Source organism: Sus scrofa, chromosome X (assembly GCF_054392235.1).
Source record: "Sus scrofa isolate SSC_HxYL_T2T_F1_AM1 chromosome X, Sscrofa_HxYL_maternal_Yorkshire_Landrace_v2.0, whole genome shotgun sequence".
In the NCBI taxonomy this organism is placed as follows: Eukaryota; Metazoa; Chordata; class Mammalia; order Artiodactyla; family Suidae; genus Sus; species Sus scrofa.
In genome coordinates, this window is record NC_139401.1 from 85,075,902 (window position 1) to 85,102,120 (window position 26,219).

Sequence of the window (26,219 nt, forward strand, 5' to 3'; positions counted from 1 at the left end):
GTCAATTCATATCTCACAACATGTATCAATAAACTAAAATAAACTCAAAGTGTATCATCAACCTAAATGTTAAACCTAAAACCATAAACTTTCTAGAAGAAACCCAAGATCTTTCCTTATAAGAAACACACACATGTAAACAAAAAGATTAATTGTGCCTCATCAAAATTAAGAATTTCAACTTTTTAAGACATTCTTAAGAGAATAAAAAGACAAGCCACAGAAAGAGAATTTATTTGCAAATCTCATATTTGATAAAGGACTTGTATCCAGAAATATATATTTAGAAACTCTCATAACTTGGTAATAAGATAATAACAATTTAAAATGGTCAAAACAATTTAAACAGACACTTCACCAAAGATGTATGGATGGCAAATAAGTACATTAAAATATGCACATCCCTAGTCATTCGGGAAATGCAATATAAAACAACAGTTGTAATACTTAAAATTAAAAGCTCTTAGTTAAGATGTGGAGCATATGGAACGCTCATATATTGCTGGTAGGAATGTAAATTGAAATATGCTGGGAAGCGATTTGATAGCTTCTTAAAAAGTTAAACGTACTCCTATTATATGACCCAGTCATTTTACCCTAGTCATTTGCCTAAGAGAAATGAAACTAGATATGTATATGTGTGATATATCACAGCTAGTATAGTCAGCTAGCACAAGACTGCACACTTCTAGGAAATTTATCTATCTATCTATATAGATAGATATATGGAGAGAGAGAGAAAAAAAATGTATAGAGGAAATTGAGTTACCACATATTTTATTCAATGATCCTTTTCCTTCTTAGCCATCTATGTTTTTCTTTAAAATCTGACTTTAAAGCCACTTCCTCTATAAAGCCTTCCCTAATCAATCTTTCACTCATCCACAGTCTTTAATACACTTTCTCTCAAGCTAGATGAGCTCAGTTTTTCTAATTTAATCTGCTTACTTACAGCATTACTTCTTTAACTGAAATCAATTGTGATTAGGGATCTTATTTTCCATTTCTTTTGTATACCTCCTTGTTAAATTCAGTGTTCCATGAATGACAGACATTCATATAAGTAGTATTTTCTGGCACACATTAATTATAACATGTACCATAACTAGGGTTTTGTTATTTCCAATGTGAAATTTACAATTATACTGTTTTTTAAAATGCCCTGTTAATATAGTTATAGTGAAATCACTACCATTTGCTAATAATCAACTAACATTTAAGAGTTGGAGTCACCTACATTTCTTGAAAAAAATGACATTAATATTCACTCTAATAAGACATATGAACAACAGAAATTAAAAAAGCAAGTAAGTACTTTCCAAATGAGTATTTCATTTATTTTGATAAAGGCATTTTTTTAATTGGTATCAAAGGCAGCTTCACCCTTAATAAGAACAGTCAGATTGTATTTTTATCTTATTTTCCCAAATCTTTGTTTTGTGTGTGTGTGTGTGTGTGTGTGTATGTGTGTGTGTGTAGGTCTCTTGGGATGTAAAGAGTACAAATGTTATAATAAGAGCATAAGATTAGGATCTTTGGCATTTTAATTTGGTCTCCTATGTATTTCTTAAAGTAGTATGATCACTACTCAGTCCTGGTATACATTGTCTGTCAGTGAAGAAAAAATAAATCTGTAATGAAAATTATTGGCTTTGATTTACTAATATGTCCTGGCAAGTTCTTGAACTAAATGCTATCATTTACCCTTATCATGTACTTAAATATTGTGTTTCTTCCTAAGCAATGGGTTGGGTTGGGTTAGTAGACCAATGATTCTCAAATTATAGTTCCTGGACCAACAGCAGCATTTGGGAACTGAGTCTAAATGCACATTCTCAGGCCCCATACTGGACCAACTGAATCAGACTCCAGGGTTGGGGTCCAAAAGTAGATATTTTTATAGGCCTACAGATTATTCTGATGCACATTAAAATTGAGAACTACTGGGTTAGACCAAATGAAACTTACCAACTTAGGTTTCTGTCTAGGTGTTCAGAGGAACTTAGCCAATAAGAAATGTTATCATGGAAATGGAAAATCTATGTGACATGTACATGGGAGGCAGCACAGAGAATTAATTTAGTGCCCTTCCTTTTGTTTGAAACTGCTATTTTCATGCCCAGCTTCACCAGGAATTAGCGATAAAAACTCAAGTTATTCAAAACTTCTGTGATTGAATTTCATAACTGCAAAATGAGAATGATGATGCTTGTACCTGACGAATAGCATTTTGTGAGGATTAAATGAATTAATACGTATTAAGGATTTGAATTGCAAGAGATTTAAATCCCAAGATTTTTACATGAAAAGACTTTGTTTTTTCCCTTTTTTTTTTTTTGTTGCTTATGTTATACAACTGACAATCAATGTCTGTATGTGAGTTATAGAGTGATTAAATCATTCCTACCTGTTTGAAAAAGTCTTTTGCACAGAAGAACTAATGTTTTATCAAGCATTCAATTTCTGGAAGGTTGCTTTGGCAAACATTTTTCACTATTTAGAAATTCACTTGAAGTGTAATATGCAGCTAGATAAGTAAAGATATTGAAAGAACTCCCTTTGAGATACTTCCTGAGGGAAGGTGGGCATTGAGCAGTTTTCATATTCTGAATGCAGGTTGTAGTCAGCACAGATAGATTGCTTGTTTAGTTTCACCTGACAATTTGTCCAATTTGGTTTAAATACCTTCCATTCCATTCAATCTTTTGATACCCAGTTAGCATTAGAAATTATCTTTGATATTTCTAGAAAGTAAAATTAAATTAAGATGTGTTTATTAACATCTTTAGTGACAGAAAAATATTACAGTCCTTTACCTTTATAAATAACCTGCAAATTATCATCAGTGTTGAAAATTGACCTGGAATATGTTTTGTGCTTTTGAGATTTAACTGCATTGGAAAGCTTCCATTTGCAGTTCAGGCTCTGAATATAGCATTTGTTTCTTTCAGAATTACGGGCTTAGGGTCAATCAGATCCAGTTAGGGAAAAAAACAAATTTCACTATCTATTCCTGACATGTTATAACCCCCTTCTTTTTTTTCAGTTTGAAGACCATAAATTATTTTCCCAACATTGGATGCATGTGGCCACCTTGATGTAAAATTTTTTACACCTTGAGTAAAATTTTTTTTTGATCCCAAGACATGAAAATAACTATTTTCAATTCCAGATGAACACCAAAGTCCATACTTTTAGACTTCACATGAATCTTGATTCTACAAGAGAGATTGCTTTTCTATTTTGTTCACTTGTAAGTAGCTTCTTATGTGTAAATCATGCTTGTATCTATAATCATGAATCTAAAAGTAATGTGCTCCAGGCTTTGATTCCTGAAACTTGCCTGGAAATAAGTGAAAATCAAGGCATTTGTAGGAAATTGAAATGTATTCATCTTGAATGGGCTTTGATGCATAGACATGTTTTCCAATCCATTGTTGGACTAGAAACAACCAAATGATAACAAATCTTAAGAGTGAAAATGAGCTCCTCTCTAATCTGCAAGTATTAGATCAATAACACTCCATCTGTTAATGGAGCAGACCAACATGCTTGAGTTTTCAAAACTGTGTGAAAATCACACTTAAAATGAGTAACAGAAAGCATCTACCAGAAACTTTGCAGGAGTTTCTTTAAATGTACTTTGCTAGTTAGCCAGAAACTTCACTATCATGAGATCATTTATTTCTAGCCAGTATCTTATAAATGTTTGTATATGTGTGTGAGTAGATAGACACCAAGTGTAAGAGTGTGTTTTTGTAAAACATTCATAATAGTCATTATTCTTTGACAGTTAATATCTAATATCTCTATTTAACCTCATTTAAATTTTGTTTTTGTTGATCTATATTTGTGCCATGCTTGGCATAGAAATAAGACTAGAATCTTCATATTAGCCAGTACTGGTCAATTAGCAAAGCTGTGTTATGATTTGGAGATTAATGAGTAGACCATACTTTAAATGCTTGTAAATTATGCATACCACAAGATAACAACCTCAGAAATAATCTTAGTGATTTTGTTTATGGTCATTACATTATAGTTATAAGGAAACTGTTGTCTAAATATGTCACAATTATATAATGACAATTAACATTAAAATCATTTAATTTATTCTTATATTATTTTTCACATGCAGGGAATGTTTATTTTCCAATTAAATCCATCGAGAACATACACACAAAATTATTTTGAAACAAAGGTGACTTCAAGGTCATAATCAGATTGAATCTTGAAAAAACTTGCAAGGCTCAGTTGTAATGCTGATGTAGTTAACATTTATGAAAGAAAACCCTAGGTATTTCATGACTCTGAAAATAAATAATTAAAAAACTTATTTTATATACATGACAAGTATATCCAAAATATTTAGTTAATTAATTATTGATTATTCACATTATCTCAAACTTGAAATGTCCAAACCTAATTTCTGACAACATATGAAAATTTTTCATTCAAATCAACAGTATATTTCCAAAATATTTTTGTTAGGATTTTTTTTTTGGTTCAACTATGAATTCATTGACTTTCACCATGTGTGCTATAGTGAAAACTGTATGCTGCACAATTGCTCTACATCAAATTCGCTCAAAGTTTTCACAATTTGGAAACATTTATCACATTTATGGTATGTATAATTCATGGACAACTTCATCAACATACTTAGCTATTTGTAGCTAATTAAGATTTTGAGGCAATCTGTTCAACAACGTTGGAAGATGTGGTATATATACACAATGGAATACTACTCAGCCATAAAAAGAATGACATAATACCATTTATAGCAACATGGTTGGAACTAGAGACTCTCATACTGAGTAAAATGTCAGAAAGAGAAAGACAAATACCACATGATATCACTTATAACTGGAATCTAATATACTGCACAAATGAACATTTCCACAGAAAAGAAAATCATGGACCTGGAGAATAGACTCTTGGCTGCCTGGGGGGAGAGGGAGGGAGTGGGAGGGATTGGGAGCTTAGGGTTATTGTATACAACTTGGAATGGAATTTACAATGAGATCCTGCTGAGTAGCACTGAGAATTATGTCTAGATACTTATATTGTAGCAGAACAAAGGGTGGAAAAAAATGTATGCATGTATCTTGGCTCCCATGCTGTACAGTGGAAAAATAAATAAATAAATTAAAAAAAAAAGAAAGAAAATAGAGAGGCTATGATCCCATTAACTCAACTAGACCATACAATTCATAGAACACACTTTTGGATTCTCTTCCTCACAATGCTCTCTTAGCTTTATATTTACATTAAGAACGGGTCAATGGACTCAAAATATTTGACATCTCATTCCAAGTGACAATGAATTTCTCCAAAAATAAATGGATATATGAAGGTATTCTTCAGCTTTTGCACAAATAATGAGTTTGATCCTATTCAAGCTATTCATATTTGGCAGTTCAGAATAGAACCATCTTTTTTATAATGCCAAAAAATAACTGGAAATAGAGGGAACACTGAAGTTGCTTCAGTAAGTAGGGTGATGCATTTTCTGCCCTTGGCTTTTAAGATAGGAAATTTGTATTTGCTAACTGGGAGGCTGTCACCTTACTCTCCACAATGCCTTACACTACTTCTGGCATATTGTTGAATTCCACAAGTTCTTTATGAAGAACCTAGTCCAGTGCCTTGATCATGGTAGATAATCAGTATGTGTGAGTTCTCATTCTCTTTGAAAAGTTAACAGACTTATGGTTTCAGTCATTCATTTTTTAGAGAAAGGAAATATATTGTCTTCAGTAACATCACTGGAAAAAAGGCTAACATCCATAGGTCATTCATTCAACAAACTATTGAATGTCCTCAATGTATTCAGTCATTGCTCTTGGCCCTAGAAATATAGGGCTAAATAAGACAAGTTTCCAACTGGAGTCAAGTTCATAATCATTCAAGATACATGAAAATTTGAAGATGTAATACAATGTAAATAAATTGTGAAATAAAGATAATAATTGATATGACAGCCTATCATTTATATGAGAGAGTAGGAAGCAAGTAAATCTGAGTAATTAGAGTAGATTCGCAGAGATTAATTGCTATAACCAGTCTTGATTCCAGAGAACTCATCTTAAGGGTTTCTTAAGGTTGTTAAATATGGGTAAATGTATAAAAGGTGGTGATTTACTATGGAAAAGTGAATAGTATATCTATATAGACCATTTATAGTATTTAGTATATGCTAGGAACCATGCTAAGGAATGTAGACACAATTAAAAGCTTATGAACGAAAAACCTTTTGGGACATGAATATGTAATTTTAAAATACAGTATTTGTTCCCCAAAAGATGAGGAAAATAGCTTAAAGAGTAAAACACACTTGCCTCAGGTCACACAGCTAATAAATATTTCATTCTCCAACTCAGTTCTTTGATTAGACTACAAACAAATATTCTTAACTTCTATATTATATTGCCCCACCCCATTTAGGTCTATATTTCCATATCTAACAATTAGAATTATTTTTGCCTGTGCAGTTTGCTTTAAAAAGGTTCTTGAATCAAAAGTCTATATACACACAAAGAAGGCACGATTCAATTTTGGCAGAGCCACATCGGTTTTTTTTTCAAAGAAAACATTAAACCAGGTTGACAGTCTTTTCACATGGAAGCTTCTTATTCGAATAATTAACCACAATTAATCCATTATGTGAACTTCTTACTTCTCAGTTAGGAAAAGTTAATAATTTATCTTCTACTGTTTTAGAGAATCTAGCTACACTCTGTATTCTTAAGTCCAGTTGTAAAAGCAAAGTGCAAAATTTGCAGCTGGGGAGTACTATCACCATACCCCTTCTTTGAAAATTGGGTAATCTGGACATGGAGATTAAAGAAATTCATGTAGAAACAATTACAAGCACATTAAGTAGAAAATCTATAGTTAATTTTCTCTCATAAGAGAGAAAGCAAGTTCATAAGATCACACACATAAAGTTAATTCTGGAGTTCCCATCATGGCTCAGTGGTTAATGAATCTGACTAGGAACCATGAGGTTGCAGGTTTGATCCCTGGCCTTGCTCAGTGGGTTAAGGATCTGGCGTTGTCATGACCTTTGATGTAGGTCCCAGACATGGCTCGGATCTGGCATTGCTGTGGCTCTGGTGTAGGTTGGAGGCTAGAGCTCTGCTTAGACCCCTAGCCTGGGAACCTCCACATGCCATGGGTATGGCCCTAGAAAAGACAAAAAATGCAAAAATATAAAAAAATTTAAAAAAATAAAGTTAATTCTTTGCCAAATATTGGTAGCACTCCAATATGTAATACTCTTCTGCCTTGGATAATTGTTGGATTTAGACCCCGCTATAGTGGTCTTAATTTGGCTTAGAAATATAGAAAAATGTAAGCATGTTAAATATTTATAAATAGCCCATAATAATTAGATCAAATTATTAATTCATAGTGTTACCAATTCTTCTGCAATAAATGTCTGGGCCATATAAGTAGATATCCTAAAGCTCAGGTATTAACACTGATTTTGTAGTGTTTGGTTTGCTTTCTCTCCATTCATAATCACCAGTTGCTGATCAAGGCTATAACTTAAATTTATTTGCCTTGTTAAGAAATTCAAAATTAACAAAAAAATTTGAAGATAATTATATTATTTTTTTATCTTTCATGATTATTGGATTATATCTATTTCATGCTCTTTAGTAGCTAAACAAACATTTTCCAAGCTTAGCAAGTGGCTAAATGTGAGAATATTTCTAATTAAATTGCATGTTTTATTTCATCAGAATCAGGATGAAGACTCTATTTGCTAAAGTTGGCTTGGTGCTAAACATCTTTAATTGAAATTCAAATAACTGTCTCATTGTAAATGTGTAGTAGACAGATTTCAGGCAATGTCTATTTTCAAGATGGTTTTCATCAAAGCCATTTGGAAGACCAAAGTTTAAAATTGGATGAATTGGGGTTCCTGTCATGGCGCAGCGGAAACGAATCCAACTAGGAACCATGACATTGTGGGTTTGATCCCTCGCCGTACTCAGTGGGTTAAGGATCCGGCGTTGCCATGTACTGTGGTATAGGTTGCAGATGCGGCTTGGATCTGGTGTTGCTGTGGCTCTGGTGTAGGCCAGCAGCAACAGTTTCAATTAGACCTCTAGCCTGGGAACCTCCATATGCCATGTGTGCGGCCCTAAAAAGACAAAAAAGACCAAAAAATAAGTAAATAAAAATAAAAAAATAAAATTTGATGAATTTTGGAGATTCTATCTGCCTTGTTGAGTGTTAGATAAAATAGAATTTAGCAGAAACCAGTTGAGCTTTAATGATATAAACCTATACGGTTCTATCACTTTGGAAATAAATCAAAAGCACTTAGAAATTCAGACTTGCTTTTAGAATAGGTTTTCACCTCACCTTTTAGGAAAATAAGTTATATTACACTGAAGGGTGGGGAAAGGAAACAATAAATTTTAAACTTGTAATAACACTTTGAATCACTCATATTGAATGTGAAAATTAGGGGACATACAAGAAATGTTTTATCTAAGGCTTTATCTCTAGGTATCATTCTTTATGTAAAAAAGACTTTGTCTTTAGGGAAAAAAAATCACATTAGATAAAACTTTTAGTGTTATCAAATTCATTTTGAATTTGCTGATCGATCTTGTTTATAGTTTAACAAATCCACAGTGCATTTTTATACATTTTAAAATGGTTTTAATAAAAAAATAGGAAAATAATGCTACCAAATTTAATACCTACTTCAGTAGCATTAAATATTTTTGGACATTCAATTATGCATTATATATAAACCGAATTGGGTCTTGAGTCTGTATGATGTGAATCTAATTGTGTTTAAGAATCTAGCTACATGAGAAACTTTATGTATTCTACCCCTACATCAGGTTGTGAATTCCTTGAAGTTGAATTACATGATTTTTTTTGCTCCTGAGCAAAAAGTTCCTTGGCTCCTTAAGTTTTAGCATATAAAACTTGTTTTCTGTATATAATTGAGATTTGATAAATGAATACTTTTTTCCTTTTTTTCTTTTTTCTTTTTTGCTTTTTGGGGCTGCATGTGCGGCATATGGAAGTTCTCAGGTTAGGGTTCGAATCAGAGCTACAGCTGCCAGCCTATGCCACAGCCACAGCCATGCGGGATCCAAGCTGTGTCTGCAACCTACACCACAATTCAGGGCAATGCTGGATACTTAACCCACTGAACAAGGCCAGTGATTGATCCTGCGTCATCATGGATACTAGTCAGGTTTGTTACTGCTGAGCCACAATGGGAACTCCTGAATCATTTCTGATATACAGAATATAAAGCTAACAAATTATGATATCTGAGGATTATGTCCATCTGGCCCTTTCCTCAGGCCTTTAGAAGAAAATTAAGGGTACTGTTTAATTATTGATGAGGCAGCAAGAAGAAAGTACTGTTAATTCTGTTTTATAAATAAATTAACCATATGGGTATTACATTATTTTATCAAAGTTATATAGCAAGTCAAGGCAGAGAGAGAAGCATATTCTATATGTTTTCTCTCAGTCTCAATTCTCCCTTAAAATTCTCCCTGCTGTTTTCTTCCACTTTATGGCAGAGATGTGATTAATATTTCAAAATAAATTTGTATGTAATGCTAGATATTGGCAAGAATAAAATCTTGTTTTTTACATTTCCCACAACTGTACTATAGAATGCTATTGGTTACAATAACTTCCATGGATTTTATAAACATATCACTGAGGCAAAGAAAACTAATGACATTTGATAAGGAAATAAAACAGATTCGTTTGTCAAGAACATTTTGACAAATAAAATAAGCTACTCCTAGGTTCTTTCTCAGCACCCAAGTTTATACAATAAGCTCATTTTTCTTATTCAAAAAATTATTCAAAAATGAGAAAAAAGACCATGGTAGAAGTAATAACAACAAATAATATTGAAATTATTAATGTTAAATAGAAATTTAAAAATAATATAATGAGCATAAATCTGGGAAGATAATCCAGGAAGCTAATAAAGTGCTGTCTACTATCTCTTCAGGAGGCAGGAATAGGACTAATTCCTCCCACAAATTGTTCCTACTTTAGTAAGATCAAAAGGCGGAAATGTTTGCCCTTCATCTCTTTGTTTTCATTGTTTTCCATTATTCCTTCTCCACTTTCTTTTGATTTTTCCATATGTCTCTGGATGTTTAGTAGTTCTGTTCCACTTGGTTCAGTTTTTGAGCTCTTTGAAGAACAGGGAGTTTATAAATCTTATTGACTAAATAATATTGAACATGAAGATATAATAACACAGCTTCATTGAGAAGAGAGTGAAAACAGAAATAAACATCTGTTCAGTTTGGTGCATGAGTTTTCTTTTGTATCTAGCTACTTGCTTTTCAATAACATGACTGAATTCAACTATGACTACTACCCCTTACAAACAGACAAATCATCAAAAGTCACTTTGAAATGGATACAGGTAAACTAGTTGTGAAGTACTTTCACATAGAACTCATTAGCTTGAAAGTAATAAATTTGAAGGGATTACAAAGACAAAACCACAGAAAAACTCACTTAGATACAAAGCTTTATACCTTTTCTACCAATATCCCCAACTATACAATACAAATATTTTTAAACACTATCAGAATATTAGAAATGGCCTTAAAAAATCTTTAAAGAAATGCCTTCAAGGTATTTTATTAAATCCACAATGCTCTTAATTTATGATTTTAACATAGATTAATTTCAAAAACTGTAGTAATCTCAGAAGAAGAAATCTCAAAATAGAACTGCTTTATAAAATAAGTTCATAGTTAATAGTTATTTATTTTCTTTTTCATGTTATAGAAATTCAACAAGTTATTTTTGACATCTGCATCTGTCCTTTGGAGTTACTCTACAACTCAACAAAATAAACTCATTCATTATCTTCCAGAATAAGTGAACACAGTAGATGTGATATTCATAACTGATTAGTTACTTCTGAGCACATATTTGAATAGTATTGAAGGGTTAGAATCTGTATTCTAAAGACTAGATTATAATGTGTGAATTACCAATATTTCAAAAGAATCCTAAAGTATGAAGGAGAATATGCATAGAACTACATCTTTTAAAAATGTTGTTTTGAATTTCTAATTACAGGTTATGGGTCTTTTTCTGTATTTAATCGAAGCAACAAACACTAATGGAATTCTTAGATGTACATTAAAAACTACCAGTGCTATATTGCCAATGAATCTATCTGCTCATGACAGGTTCAAGATTAAGTTCTTATACCTTCCATGACATTTTGAAGTAGACCATTTTCGTTGTGGGGGAAAGAAAGAGGAAAAGGAAAGGTCAGAATTCTTATCAGTCAGTCATATTCTCCTGTAAAATAGCAATGCTGTTTAATGTCAGTGAACAACTCAGATGGGGATTCATGGATTATTTGTTAGAGCAAAACATTTTTACCTCATTTTACACCTCAAGGCTTATAATCCTTTAAACTTTGCAATAATAGAATACTCAGTCACTAGGTGTATCCTCTGTGCAATAGAAGTTATTTCTACTTTCCAAGCCTCCTCTTCTCATAATATCAATAAAATCTCACAGATTCAAGAACCAATAACCTTATCTATCTTCTGAGAAAGTAAGACTTTGTATTAAAAAAATGTACCTATGACACATAGAATTAAATCTTTAAGTGAAAACATAAGCATACATAGTAGACTATAATAAATATTGAAGAAATAAATGTTTGTGTATCCTGATGTCTTACAAAACAATTATATATCCTCCCAAATTCTATTGGGTTTGTTTTCTTGATGTTCAATAATTCATTCCAGTCAAGGGGCACATCTTAGTCCATTCTTATTGTGGCAGTCATAGACATTTAATTATAATATGAATAGATAATGCTTCAATTCACTGTTACATCACAGTTTTCAATAGGCATCTTTCTACAGGTATTTAAACCTTAAAGGAAAATGACCTATAACATATTTTTCCCACAGAAAATGTTTTGTGTAGCATTCACTTAGATAAGATCCTTTCTAATTGATTTTATACTAACTTTATGTTAATTAAGGGTAAAAGACTAGTTTTATTAAATCACTTTCAAATTAGTCACCTGAAGTATCTACCTATGTGTCTTTTGTGCTAAAATAATCTTTCCTAATTTTAGATACACTTAAAATTCTCTTTTAAGTCATTAATTATATATTGAATTACAGCTGCACCTTGCTTTATAAAATATATTTTTTAGTTATTTGCATATATGACCATATTTTTGCATGTGTGGCCAAGTTCAGCCATAAACCATGTTACTGCTAGTGATAAATGTCAGATTAATCAACAATCATATAAACAACTTGTTCATAGACAAGTAACCCATTAAGTAATTTTAAAAATTGTAGAAAATGAAATGTCATTATATATTCACATAGTTTGATGTAATGAAATGTTTGATGTTAAACATGACACTAATAGTAAAGAGGATTTTTTCCCTTCAGATGCTTTTACAATCTTCTAATGCAACAAATTTTCTAGCAGTTATAAGGCAAAGAATGAAATAAAGGGCTTTTGAAATCCTGGTCTAGAATCTGAGAGGTTTCTCAGTAGAAATGGATTTCCTGAGTACATCTTTGCGTAAAGGAAAGCAGCTAACCCTCAGAAACACTCCAAGCTATTTATATCTACGTTTTATACACAAATTTATGACACCCGGCTTGTGTCACAATGTATTTTCCACTGTTTGCAGCTGAAGATCTAGGACTGCTAGATGCCATGGGATCAAATCTACATCATCCTTTACGATCTCCTAGATCTTCCTTTTTTAATAACATACCTTTGGGAAAAATGTATCTTTTTATCTAAGAAAAAAAAAACTTTATAATCTGCATTGTAGTATAAGCATAGTAGATTCCACAAAAATATTTGAGTCTTTTATTAAAGCTTTGCAAATCAAAGATAATCCATATTTTCATTCTTTTCTTTAAGTGGCATCGATCTGGGGCTTAATGCTATCTTTGAAGATAAACATTATATTAGGTTACGGCCTTAGAGATGACATGAAACAGGAAGACACACATTCGAGCCAGAGACAAATTTAAAAAGATAACAATGGCTGATGTCAGTCAGAGCCCCATTTTCACTTCAGAGTCATGAGCTTTCTTGTTAGGGTAATTTATAGTACCCGCTCTCCCCAACCCTACTCTAATACTTATCTGTTCTTTTGCACAATATTCTCACCTGGATTCCTCAAGGTCAAGAAAAGAGGTTTGTTTTAAGCACTTGAAGGAGACTTGTCACTTCATGTCTGACAACCTATGATGGTGAATCTGTCACCTACCAGGAACCAGTTATTTAACCCTAGCTTGTTCACAAAATCAAAAGGAAACTAAAACAAAATACAAAAATAAATATTAAATATTTTAAGCCAAGAGCTCTGCTAAGCTAGTACATGGAAGAAGTAGGATTATAATTCTGGTCTCTTTGACTCAACAAGCCCAGAAACTCAACAAATATGCTGCACTACTTTCTCTTCAGTAAACTTCAAAAATCAATTCATGTATTAAAACTGTTCATCTATGAGATGTTTTAACTCCTAGAAATCAAACTCACCAAATGATAATGGACACATAAAGTTTGGGACATTGATCATAGTCAGCACCATTGGATTCTTGGCAGCAGTCACATTTTTCTGCCCAGTTGCTCTCCTAAACTGAATCATTCATTCTAAAAAATTCTGAGCATCTTAAATATATGAGGGTTAGTGCATAATTGCAGCACAGTGCATATGGCTGTAGCTGGTAGAGCTCACAGGATCTCAAACATGGTAACTTTTTGCTTAGATCTTTGTAAAATGTACATTAAAAGTTATATTTAGAAGATTAAAGTTATTGTGTGCTTACCTAAGAATTAAATTTTCTCATGACTTTTAAAATGTAAATATACAAATTAAAATTGTCATTGTTTAGGCTATATAATGATTTATATATTCATTATTTGGATTCCTGCATCAGAATATTAGTTCTATCAGACCAGAAATTATTTTGTTTTTAATTAATATATCCTCACTGCAAATGACCATTTCTAACACACAGTAGATGATGAATAAATATTTGTTGAATAAACATGAATGACTTTTTTATGGATTTTAGTTGATGATTAAGTTAATTATATAAATAAATTTGAAAAAAGACTCAAAAATAAATTGCATAATAATTGCAACTATGGCCTATCTTTCCTGACAAATATAATTTATGTTTCTATGTAGTGATTTTATTAATGTCTTAAAACATTTGCTATTTCTTTCCTAACTTCACAAAAAAAATTGTATTTCATATAAATTCCTATAGACCAACATTTATAACTAGAATACAAATGAACCAGAATAGCTTATCAGTAGATGTGTAAAAATTGTAGACCTGTGACCATTTATTCTGTTGTTACACTTATTTTTATGCTATTGTACTTCAAAACATATCCATTCTACCCATATCATCCATTATTCTCTTCTTTTGTCATGAAATATTTGTGCACTGATAGACAATGAAAATTGGCATGTTTCTCTAAGTTTTCCATTTCCCTGATGGCAGCTTTTGAACTTATACAGACTACTTTGCAATTCAAAGAGGAAGAAAGAATTTATGAGCTGATTTCAAACTTCTGAGTAACCTTTGTTTGGCACAATGTTTACTTAACTGTGATCACAGTTTTATTGTTCTTCAGTCCTAAGAGACAATGATTCCTAATCAGGTACATCTGTTTCAAGAATTAAAATTACCTCTATTTTACAAGGCTCACTTTTTCTGAACCATCCTTTCAATTACTTTCTACCCCCACAAAGGTCTTTTGTGTTCATTCACAAATAAATAGTTTCAAGTTTCCTTTCCTTCAGAATAAACTGCCCAAGAATAACTCAGACTGGGTTCAACTAAAGGATGACCTAATTTAACTTCATGTAAACTAATGATATTTAATAGTATTAAATAATATTTTGTTTCATCTAAGTCTATAATGTGCATTTAATAGTAAGTTTTTCTCTGTTTCTTTAGCTCTCTTTTAAAATTCAAGTTGAGTAATTTTGTAAGATATGTAATTATGCTATATACAATTTCATCCTAAGTGTTATCAATGTTATTTATGATATAATACTAATTATATTTTTTTTACATTTGAATAATGTACACTGAGCTTAGGCCATATTTTCTAACATAATCATCAAACGTTACATGCTCTTTTACTGCAAGTATCATGTGAATCACAGTTATTTGAGGTGAAGTGCCTTTTTATTCAACTGCCTTCATAATTCTCCACTGTGATTTCTCCCTTCATCTGGGAAAATCTGACTGAAGTGGAACTTCCATGGTATTGGGTGTAGGAGAGGTTCATTCACTCCTAATTCTTGGCATATAAACTATTGATTTACTGAAAGGATGTTATGGTTCCTTAAGATCATTACATATGTAAATGTTGCCTATAAAGCATCACATAGTTTACAGAGATGAACTGCAAAGTGTCTATATAGAAATCCTTATTTTTAGACAGTGGGAAATTGGGGAGAGTAACTCAATCCAACTAGATGACATACCATCAATTGAGAAGAAATTTATTTCCACTTGCCTTAAATTGGACAGAGTAGCATTCTTTATTATTGTCAAGATTTTTCTACTTTATGTAATAAGAAATATTAATTTTAAGGTTGTGGAATATTTTGTTCACACTCCATTTGTTGACCTTCATTTTAAATTAATTTGGGCTTGTGCTGAGTGTTAACCTATTTCTGCAAAAGCCATAAAATTTTAGAGAGGAGAAGGATATTAAAAGTTATAGACTGACCTAACCCTGTCATTTGACAGATAAGAAAACTGATGTCATGTTTTGATTACCTGGATTTACATGAACTAGAACTAGAACAGAAATATGAGTCTCTCAATTCACAATCTAGTGCTTTTTGTACTCCATTAATCTCTCCTTATTATGAACTATATCTTGCACATTTTATATAAATTAAGGATTGAATATAGGATTTTTTTTATCACTAAGACAAGCATCAGTGTTGACATATGTAGTTAAAGAGAAAATAAAATGGTTGAAATTAGTTGAACTTTTAATAAAGGAAAACCATCAAACAGTAGATACCCAGTGAAAGAAAGGAGCTCAGCGTGGTAGTTTTAAAAGCCTTGATAAATGTGAGGTCAATCAGTAAAATAATGACAATGACCTTATGTGGCTTATAACCTAGTGCTGAAGATTAATCTGAAAAAGAAACAGCAAGATGTTGTAAACAATAGCAGTATCATTGAAATAAATTCTCCCTATTTATGCTACTCTGTAATTAGAGTTCTAATTAATTAGTAATTTTTATTGATTTTTGCTTTCTAAAAGGAACAGCTATTTTTATAGTCTTTATCTCCCTTGACCTCTGATAAAATCTAGGCTGATTACTTTAAAAAAAAAAGGTGTTGAAGGAGAATCTCCTATATTAAAAATAATGCAAAAACAAAAGAAATAAAAAACTCTTCACTATCTGAAGGTTACAAATAAAAGATACACTTTCAATTATTATTACCACAATAAATTATTAAAACATGACATTGTGAATGGTTTCTTCATTTATTAATAGAGTTTAAATTGTAAATTTCTGAGACTCCTTGCATTTTTTGCAAATTTCGTGTTCTATATCTGGCTCACAGATACCTAGTTTGATCAAGAGCAAGCACTAGGAGCCTGAGAATCCACTTAGAGGGATATGAGAAGAGAATATACATTCATATTGCAGTATTTTTGGAACATTTGTAACTGATCACTGCCATCAGAGAAGTAGGCTACCTGATCTCGGGACTGTGCAAATATACAATTTCAGCAATCTCCATATAATCCTTGTGAATTCAAAAAGACTGTAAATGTTGCCTTAAATACACCCAAGTGTTGCTATTTCTATAGCCTCGTATTTCAGCTGGCCAGCCAAGCAATTCATATATAGAATGAAAGAATAGCTCTTGTTTTCTCTTTTGATTAGACCACCAGGAGTTCCTTCTATGGCAGTGCTCCTGGGAAATGCTTCAACTTTTATTCCCTAGAGAGAAACCTAGGAGATAATTTGGAGAGCAAAGCAAAGGTTGTATGTAACATTTTTTTCTGCTTCTTTGATGCAATAGGAATTCATTTACTTTATCCACAGACTGGCCTTGCTTTGCTAGCAAAGAAACTAGAATTTATATTGCTTTATAAAAAGGATCCATTAACAACACTAAAAAGTTCCATGTCTCTAAAAATGTGGTATATAATTACCTAATGTTGAATTATTTGAAGAAGAAAAATACCAAATGTAGCTCTAATATGCCTGGCTATATGTCATATAAATTCCATTAAGTTAACTATCCTAAGCTTAGAATTATTAAGTGACTCACTCTTCAAAATATTTCCCCTATAGTTACAACACAGTTTAGAGTAGAATCACTTTGTCATAATAAAATTTAAAATCAATATCCTCTTGATACAGGAAACAATAAATGTGACAAGAACATAGTAGCATGAGTGAAAGTAGAAAACAAGTTTGATTTGGGTGGTATCTTTTTTATAGGAGGTGATGACTTTTTTTATTGTGTTATCTTGTTATTGTTTCCATAATCACTGAGTAAGAAAATGAAATAGCTTAAACTATATATCTTTCAATGCTAAGAGAGTAAATATGACCAAACCATTAATAATTATGCCACAGGGTATTTTACTGCGGAATTTCTGTGATCTTTAGAGTAGGGTCTTTGGCCACGTCAGTTCCTCTAGATATCTACTTACAGTGCTTGCCATTTACGTACAAATTACTATTACCCAAAGATCATGTACATAAAGATGCCCACTCTGGATGATTCATTGACTATAATGGAGAGCATCATTGTTAAAATCAACAGGAAATGCTTCTCTTTGAAGGGAATGGTGGCTCCTATGGAACAGTGAATGTAGGAAGAGCTGAGTGCCAAATGTAGGTGTCTCAGGAAGGAACAAAATTTGAAAAATACAATTTTATTTTCAGTGGAGTTTAGTCCATTTTTTTGCTGAATGAAACACCAAAATCATTATTTGCTAGATTTTTCTAAAAACAGAAAAATAGGCCATTAATTAGAAGTCCTGGTGTTTCCTTTGCTTCATTTTTAAAATGCTGTAGAATGTGATTACCAAAATTGCAGAGCTGGAGGAATGTAAAAAGATAAAAAAAAACTGTTCATGTCTTAATATTGTCTTTGTCATTAACTCTTATAATTCAGGATATAATTTGGCCACACCTGCAGCGTAAGGATATTCCCAGGCTAGGGGCTGAATCAGAGCGATAAGCTGCTGGCCTATGCCATAGGCACAGCCACAGCTACAACATAGCTTGTGGCAATGGCAGATCCCTACCCAACTGAACCAGGTGAGTGATCAAACCCACATTCTCATGGACACTAGTCAGATTCTTAACCTGCTAAGCCACAATAGGAAGTCTGCAGGATGTAACTCTTTACCCCAGTTATCCACTTTGGAAAAAAAAAAAATCAATCCAGTTTCTATTTTCCTGAATTATCTGCATTAATCTTTTTAATTATACATGTTTTTCTTAATTTTATTTTATAGTTTTAAAGTATTCTACCTGTTTTATAATACTTAAGCAAATTGAAAATGTTGAAAACTGGAGTTCCCGTCGTGGCGCAGTGGTTAACGAATCCGACTAGGAACCATGAGGTTGCGGGTTCGGTCCCTGCCCTTGCTCAGTGGGTTAACGATCCGGCGTTGCCGTGAGCTGTGGTGTAGGTTGCAGACGCGGCTCAGATCCCGCGTTGCTGTGGCTCTGGCGTAGGCCGGTGGCTACAGCTCTGATTCAACCCCTAGCCTGGGAACCTCCATATGCTGCGGGAGCGGCCCAAGAAATAGCAACAATAACAACAACAACAACAAAAGAGACAAAAGACAAAAAAAAAAAAAAGAAAGAAAGAAAATGTTGAAAACTAACTTTCAAGGATGAATGTTATTTATTTTTATTTATTTATATTTTTATCTGCAGATAGAGTTTTAGTCACAGGCTAAAACTGTAGGAATAAATCAAAAGGTCTGATGGGGGTGGGCAGGGAGATATTTGGGGCATGTAGAGCGTGTAGAATGGATAAGAATTGGTAATGTCTTATTTATGGGGCCAAGGTCAAAGAACAACAAGGAATATGAAATAGAAGTACAAGGAGAAATCTGGGACAAGGGCAATGTGGATTATAGTTTTGGATATGGTGATTTTGAAATGTTTATGAGCAGTAAGTTGAACATTTCCTAATATGTAGTTGGAAAAAAATATGTTTAAATCTCAAAAGTAACATCTGACTAGGCTGAAGGCAAATATTTGAAAGTCATTGGATAGAGGCAATTATTAAAGTTGCAGAGTAGGGAAAGATTCTAGAGCCTCTTTATATACATATATGCCTATGTATATACACACACACATACTTACATATGTATATACATTTATTCATGTATTCAACAAAGAAGTTTGACTACCTATTATATGCCTCACACAAAATGGTGAGAAGATATAACCTTTGTGTTATTGAAGACACAAAGATGTTCAAGGGGTGAATTTATTTAAGGTATAATCTGTATTTTTGCCCATTTCCAGATCCTTTTAAGTACTAGAATGTCAAGCTTGTATGAAAAAAAAATGTTATAATACTTCTGGTAAGTTATATATATGTGTGTGTGTGTGTATATATATATATATATATAATTTATGTTATACACTTCTGGTCATTTGCTTTACTGAACTTTATTCTAACACAGGTATATGATTATTGGGATATTTCTTTGTCTCTCCATAATCAGCCATGTTTTGTATTGTGACTTAAAGAAATTCAGTATTCCTCCTGGCTCTAAAGTTACTAACAACACTATCTGGGGACACACAGCTACAAGAAAATACCCTATTATGTTCATAGATAGAGACAAAGGTGTGATCTTGGGCAAACAGAATGACATTTTATCCCACCTCCATTATTTCCTCTTATTTTCTTTTACAATCTAGAATCTGAGATCTATAGGTTCTTCTACTCATTTATTACAAATTCTGCTCCTAAGAGCTCTGCTGTTAGTCTTACAGGAAGTTTATACTTCAGGCTGTAGAGTCTTAATAAAGCAAGGACATTTATGGTTTCATCAATTCTCACTAACTTGCAGTCCTTCAGCCTTATAATCTGATTCCTGTGAAAGGCTGTCATTCAAAGGCAGTAGCTAAAGTGTATGTTTTCTCTGTAAATTGATTGTCACATATTGTTCTGTGGTGGTGCCTCATGCTTGGGGCAGGAATATCTATTTTTCACCAGATCTCATTTGTGTTCTTTGGTACTAACTGCACTTTGTTAGAAAAAGTATATATTCATGTGATTAATTTAAGAATGGAGGTGATGAACATACGTTTTGTGTGAGTGGATTATCTCTACCTTTTGGGATGTGCAGAAGGGATTGGCTGTTTATAATCATTCCTAATAAAGTCAAATTTGGGATCTCATTATTTAAAGTTATTGATCATGGGAAAGGAAAAGCATTGTGAGAATGTATTGTAATTAAAACTCTATAAGGTACTACATTAGCTTAAAACATCTAAGTAGATTTCTCACAACAATTAAGGATAAATGTATCCCTTGGTACATATACACAATGAACTGCTTGGATTGTTATATTCAATTTCTTACACAGTACAATAAAAGCAAACTAATTGATGTTAAACTTTAGTTTAAGGCAAAGTTCATGTCTCGATAAAATTTAGTGGATCAAAAATCAATGTTTCTAGCTGACAACATCTGATTCATTTCATAACACAGTAGATTTGATTGGCTCTGCCATTTAAGATATGCAGAGTAAGCACATGAACTAAAATATGTATAATTTGGTGCCTGAAAGTATAAGAAATCTATGCATTTTGGGTTCTGTGCATAGTAACTAGATCTTACTGGAATAAGCACACAAAAGTATTACCAGATAGCCTCTCCTCAAGGGAATTATTCTATCATATAAAAAATATTATAGATAGGATATTCATCATAGAATCTACTTATTTTCTGTTTCTTACAACACAATATCACTCCATTAAAAAAAAAAAAAGTCATTCTGGTCCTCCTCAGTGCCTTGCACCCAGTACATACATAATATATCTTTTTAAATGAGCTGTCTATAAGAGCTAAAGAAATCTATTAGTGTAAGCATTAAAAAAAGAAAACCTTCAATCAAATTTCATTGCTAGGGTCCTTATTTTCTCACTCCTTAGGAAATTTTTTTTTCAAATTATCAGAATTTGAAGATCTGAAGTTTTATAAAGCTTAAAATATACCTTATTTTAAAACCGTATAGATTCTAATTGTTTCTTTTTTTTTTGACCTTTTATCACTTTGTGAAAGTAAAATATAGCTTTATCTCTTGCTTTTCTGATAATACTTTTCACTTACACTGAGAAATTATTTTATGGCAATAGCATTATTTCATTTCTATTTCAAGAACACTTGAAAGACAAACATTTTAATACTCAAAATATTTTGAATTTGCCCAATATATTACATGTGAGACGGATGAATAGAACAGTCTTTTCTAGAAATTGAGCTTATCTAAATGGATGTCCATAAATCAGGTAAGCAATTCTAAAATGGGATTATTTAAAAATATAGCTGAGAAAAATATTGGACATCTTTCAACTCAAGATCCTGTTTCAGGAGTTCCCGTCGTGGCGCAGTGGTTAACAAATCCGACTAGGAACCATGAGGTGGCGGGTTCGGTCCCTGCCCTTGCTCAGTGGGTTAAGGATCCGGCGTTGCCGTGAGCTGTGGTGAAGGTTGCAGACGCGGCTCGGATCCCACGTTGCTGTGGCTCTGGCGTAGGCCAGTGGCTGTGGCTCCGATTCGACCCCTAGCCTGGGAACCTCCATATGCCGCGGGAGCGGCCCAAAGAAATAGCAAAAAATGACCAAAAAAAAAAAAAAAAAAAAAAAGATCCTGTTTCAGTATGTCTGGTCTAAAATAAAGCTTAAATTTCTCCCATTCATTTTGTAGTTTAAAAAAAAAGTACCAGAAAAACTGCCTTCTTCTAACTTTTTTTTTTGTTGTCTCCTATTACATCACACACATTTAAAAAGACATTGTACCATTAATCAGTCAACAAGCTCTGTTTAGTGTCTGTGTGCTCTGGGCACCATTCTGGGCACTGTAGGTCTTTGTTAGGTCACTAAAGTGTCGTGGATATTAAAATGAATGGGTTGAATCATGTGAAAGTAAGTATTTTGTTCTTCTGTTCACAGATTTCCAAGAACAGCTGGAAAATATGTTTCTTAAAATGACCTGTCTGGGAGCACTGCAAAATCACACTGTCAGGGCTCTTGGTGCCTCTGGGTGATATTTTTATTAGTCCTCTTATTATCTCTTTCTTTTTTTTTTTTTTTTTTTTTTTTTTTTTGTCTTTTGTCTTTTCTAGGGCCGCACCTGGGGCATATGGAGGTACCCAGGCTAGGGGTCTAATTGGAGCTGTAGCCGCTGGCCTATGCCAGAGCCACAGCAATGCAGGATCCGAGCCATGTCTGAGACCTACACCACAGCTCACAGCAATGCTGGATATTATCTCAATTACTTTCTTAGGAAGATTAAGATAATTTAAAACTTGGGTTTCTCTCACTTTTCCTCCTCTACACTTGGGAATATTATTGAATCTTTCTTTTTACTGTCTTTTCTTGCTCCTGTCTTTAAGGAACATCTCACCTTTCAATTCCCCCATTTTGCATCTTTAAGTCATTATTCCATTTGGTCTTTCTGTATCTTTATGCATGATGAAGTCATTATTTAAAAAAAAATAATTCTAAATATCTTAAACCCTGCTTTTCCTTCAGCCTTATGCACAAATTCTTCACTTTTGCCTTCGAATTATTTAAAAGATCTTTCCATAGTTACTGCTAAAAGACAGTAACTATTAAATGCCTTAAATCCTGGAATTATTTTTCAGAATTTTGTCATTTTATTTTCTTAAAGGAAGCCAGTGATTACCAATATCAAGTGGTTGTTCTCAGTTCCTAGCATCTTGAAAATCCCTGGTTTATTAGTTTTTTGATTCTTTTTTACTGTCCTATTTTATACAGCTCTCTCCTCTCTGAACATTTGTGGTCTTCCACTGTAAGCTTTACAAAAATTATGATAAAACATAAATAACATTAACTTTACCTCCTTAATCACTTTTAAGTATAAAGTTCATAGGTGTTCATTCTACTTTTTGTGTCTTTTGATGCAGTTTTGCATTTTGATGTAGCCCAATTTATTTATTCTTTTGTTGTCTGTACTTTTGTCACTATATCCAAGAAATCATTGCAAAGTCCAAGATCATGAAGTTTTGCCCCTACATTTTCTTCTAAGAATTTAATAATTTTACCTTTTATGTTTAGGTCTTTGATCCACTTCTGAGTTAATTTTTGTATATGGTGTAAGGTAAAAGTCTACCTGCATTATTTTTCATGTGGATATCAATATTTTCCAACACCATTGCGGAAAAGACTGTCCATTTCACATTAAATGTTTTTGGCACCCTTCTTGAAAATCACTTGACCATATATGTGAAGGTTTATTTCTGGTATTATTTATTCTATAAGTTTATTCTGATCATTGGTCTTTATATCTGTCTTTATGCCAATAATATACCATTTTGATTACTGTAGCTTTTAATAAATTTTGAAATCAAGGAGTGTGTGACTTCTAACTTTTTTCTTTTTCTTTTTTTTTAATGGTGACCATTTATTTTTTTAATACTTATTTATTTATTTTTTGAATTGTTATTTCCCCATACAATTTTTTTTTCTACTGTATAGCATGGTGACACAGTTACATATACATGTACACATTCTACTTTTGCACATTATCATGCTCCATTATAAGTGACTAGACATATTTCACAGTGCTACACAGCAGGATCTCATTGCTAATCCATTCCACAAGCAATAGTCTACATCTATTAATGCCAAGCTCCCCATCCACCACACTCCCTCCCCCTCCCCCTTGGCAATCACAAATCTATTCTCCAAGTCCATAATTTTCTTTTCTGTGGAAAGGTTCATTTGTACCATATATTAGATTCCACATACAAGTGATATCACATGGTATTTGTCTTTCTCTTTCTGACTTACTTCACTCAGGATGAGAGTCTCTAGTTCCACCCATGTTGCTACAAATGGCATTATTTTGTTCTTTTTTATGGCTGAGTAGTATTCCATTGTGTGTATATACCACATCTTCTGAATCCAATTGTCTGTCAATTTATATAATTTGGGTTGTTTCCATGTCTTGGCTATTGTGAATAGTGCTGCAATGAACATGCGGGTGCATGTGTCTTTTTCAAGGAAAGTTTTGTCTGGATATATGCCCAAGAGTGGGATGGCTGGGTCATATGGTAGTTCTATGTGTAGTTTTCTAAGGTACCTCCATACCGTTCTCCATAGTGGTTGTACCAGCTTACATTCCCACCAAGAGTGCGGGAGGGTTCCCTTTTCTCCACACCCCCTCCAGCACTTGTTATTTGTGGACTTATTGATGATGGCCATTCTGACTGGTGTGAGGTGGTATCTTGTGGTAGTTTTGATTTGCATTTCGCTAATAATCAGGGATGTTGAGCATTTTTTCATGTGCTTGTTGGCCATCTGCACATCTTCCTTGGAGAAATGTCTAACTCCAGAAGGAAAATAAGACATATTGATATACTTGAATATTTGAAAATCATGTTTTGTGTGTGTATCTTATGTAACTTCAAGATTATATCTTTTCTGTCCTTTTCTTGCTTATTAAGACTTAAGTCATAGTTTATTTTATTTTATTTATTTTTTTGTCTTTTTTTTTTTCTGTCTTTTTTAGGGCCGCACCCATGGCATATGGAGTTTCCCAGGCTAGTGGTGTAATTGGAGCTATAGCTGCTGGCCTATGCCACAGCCATAGCAATGCCAGATTCTTGCCATGTCTGACCTACACCATAGCTTATGGCAATGCTGGATCCTTAACCCACTGAGTGAGGCCAGTGATCAACCCTGTAACGTCATGGTTCATAGTCGGATTCATTTCTGCTGCACCATGACAGGAACTCCTTATTTTATTTTTATTTTTTGCTTTTTAGGGTTGCACCTACAGCATATGGAAGTTCCCAGGCTCGGGGTTGAATCAGAGCTACTGCCACCAGCCTATGCCACAGCCACAGCAATGCAGGATCCAAGCCTTGTCTGTGACCTACACCACAACTCACAGCAATGCCAGATTCCCCAACCCACTGAGTGAGGCCAGGGATTGAACCCACATCCTCATGGGTACTAGTTGGATTCATTTCCACTGCACCACAACAGGAAATCCCCTGAAGTCATATTTTAAAGTTTAAACATCACAACATATATTTTTTTGTTCTCATTTAAATCCAAGTGAAATCCGTTCTGTAAAATGAACTACAAATAGACATTTCAAGCTTGTTTTTAAAATGAATTGTGTGGTGAACAATTGTCTTTAATTTGAATTTATCCCATTTCTTATGACCAACTTCTAAACTTAAACATTTTACCATCAATTTATTTATCTTATTTTCTCAAAGTGATGTAATTATTTTGGTTTATTACTACAACAAAATTTGAGTAGGTTCATAGCTAGGCTATTTTAGAGGACCATGAAAACTAACCTAATTAACCTAAACACACTGAACAAATTTGAAGATTTGTGGTTCCATGAAGCTGTTGAACCCAAAATATCCAGAAACATAATATACAGCAAATTCATCTTTCAACAATGGAGTTAAATTAATTCTTTTGTGCCATGTTTCCATCAGGAAGCTGTGAAGGATTTTAAGTTGCCTGGTTGCAGGTGGTTGCTAAGTGAAAGTGAAATCTTGATTAGCAAAATATTTTACATGGGCTGATGTCAAATGGAAGCAAATCTTAGGTGTCTACTACATTGTTTTCCTTTCAGTAAAATAGTGCTAGAACTCTTTTCAGTACTACTTTTTGAAAAAAAATAATAAAAAGAAATCTTTTTACTTATTTATGGCAATAACTTAATGCTACAATATTTAAATTTTAATATTCTGTCTGAATTTAAATGTTATTACCTAATGCCAATTCCTAAAGTGTCTGTCACCAGTTCTTAAGCCTGATCCTTTTGTCATTTACTCCTAAGCTATTTACCTTTTACTTAAAGATTTGAAAATATGTTCAAAATCATTCTTTTCAAAATAGATCATTGCTCAGTAATGTTGGGAAT

At 32.9% G+C, this 26,219-nt stretch overlaps 1 protein-coding gene across 36 annotated transcripts in view; it reads left to right on the forward strand.

Moving 5' to 3' along the window:
* Positions 1–26,219, forward strand: part of PCDH11X (protocadherin 11 X-linked) — a 728,596-nt gene that overhangs the window by 460,939 nt on the left and 241,438 nt on the right. For 4 of the 36 annotated variants that reach the window (XM_085006475.1, XM_085006474.1, XM_085006488.1 and 1 more), the window contains one exon: positions 3,047–5,169. The exons of the other annotated variants lie outside the window; for them this stretch is intronic. In XM_085006475.1, coding sequence (XP_084862601.1) covers positions 3,047–3,103 — 57 coding nt within the window. In that variant the 3' untranslated portion in view covers positions 3,104–5,169. Of the gene's footprint in view, positions 1–3,046; positions 5,170–26,219 lie in introns of those variants that run through there. 36 annotated transcript variants of the gene reach the window in all.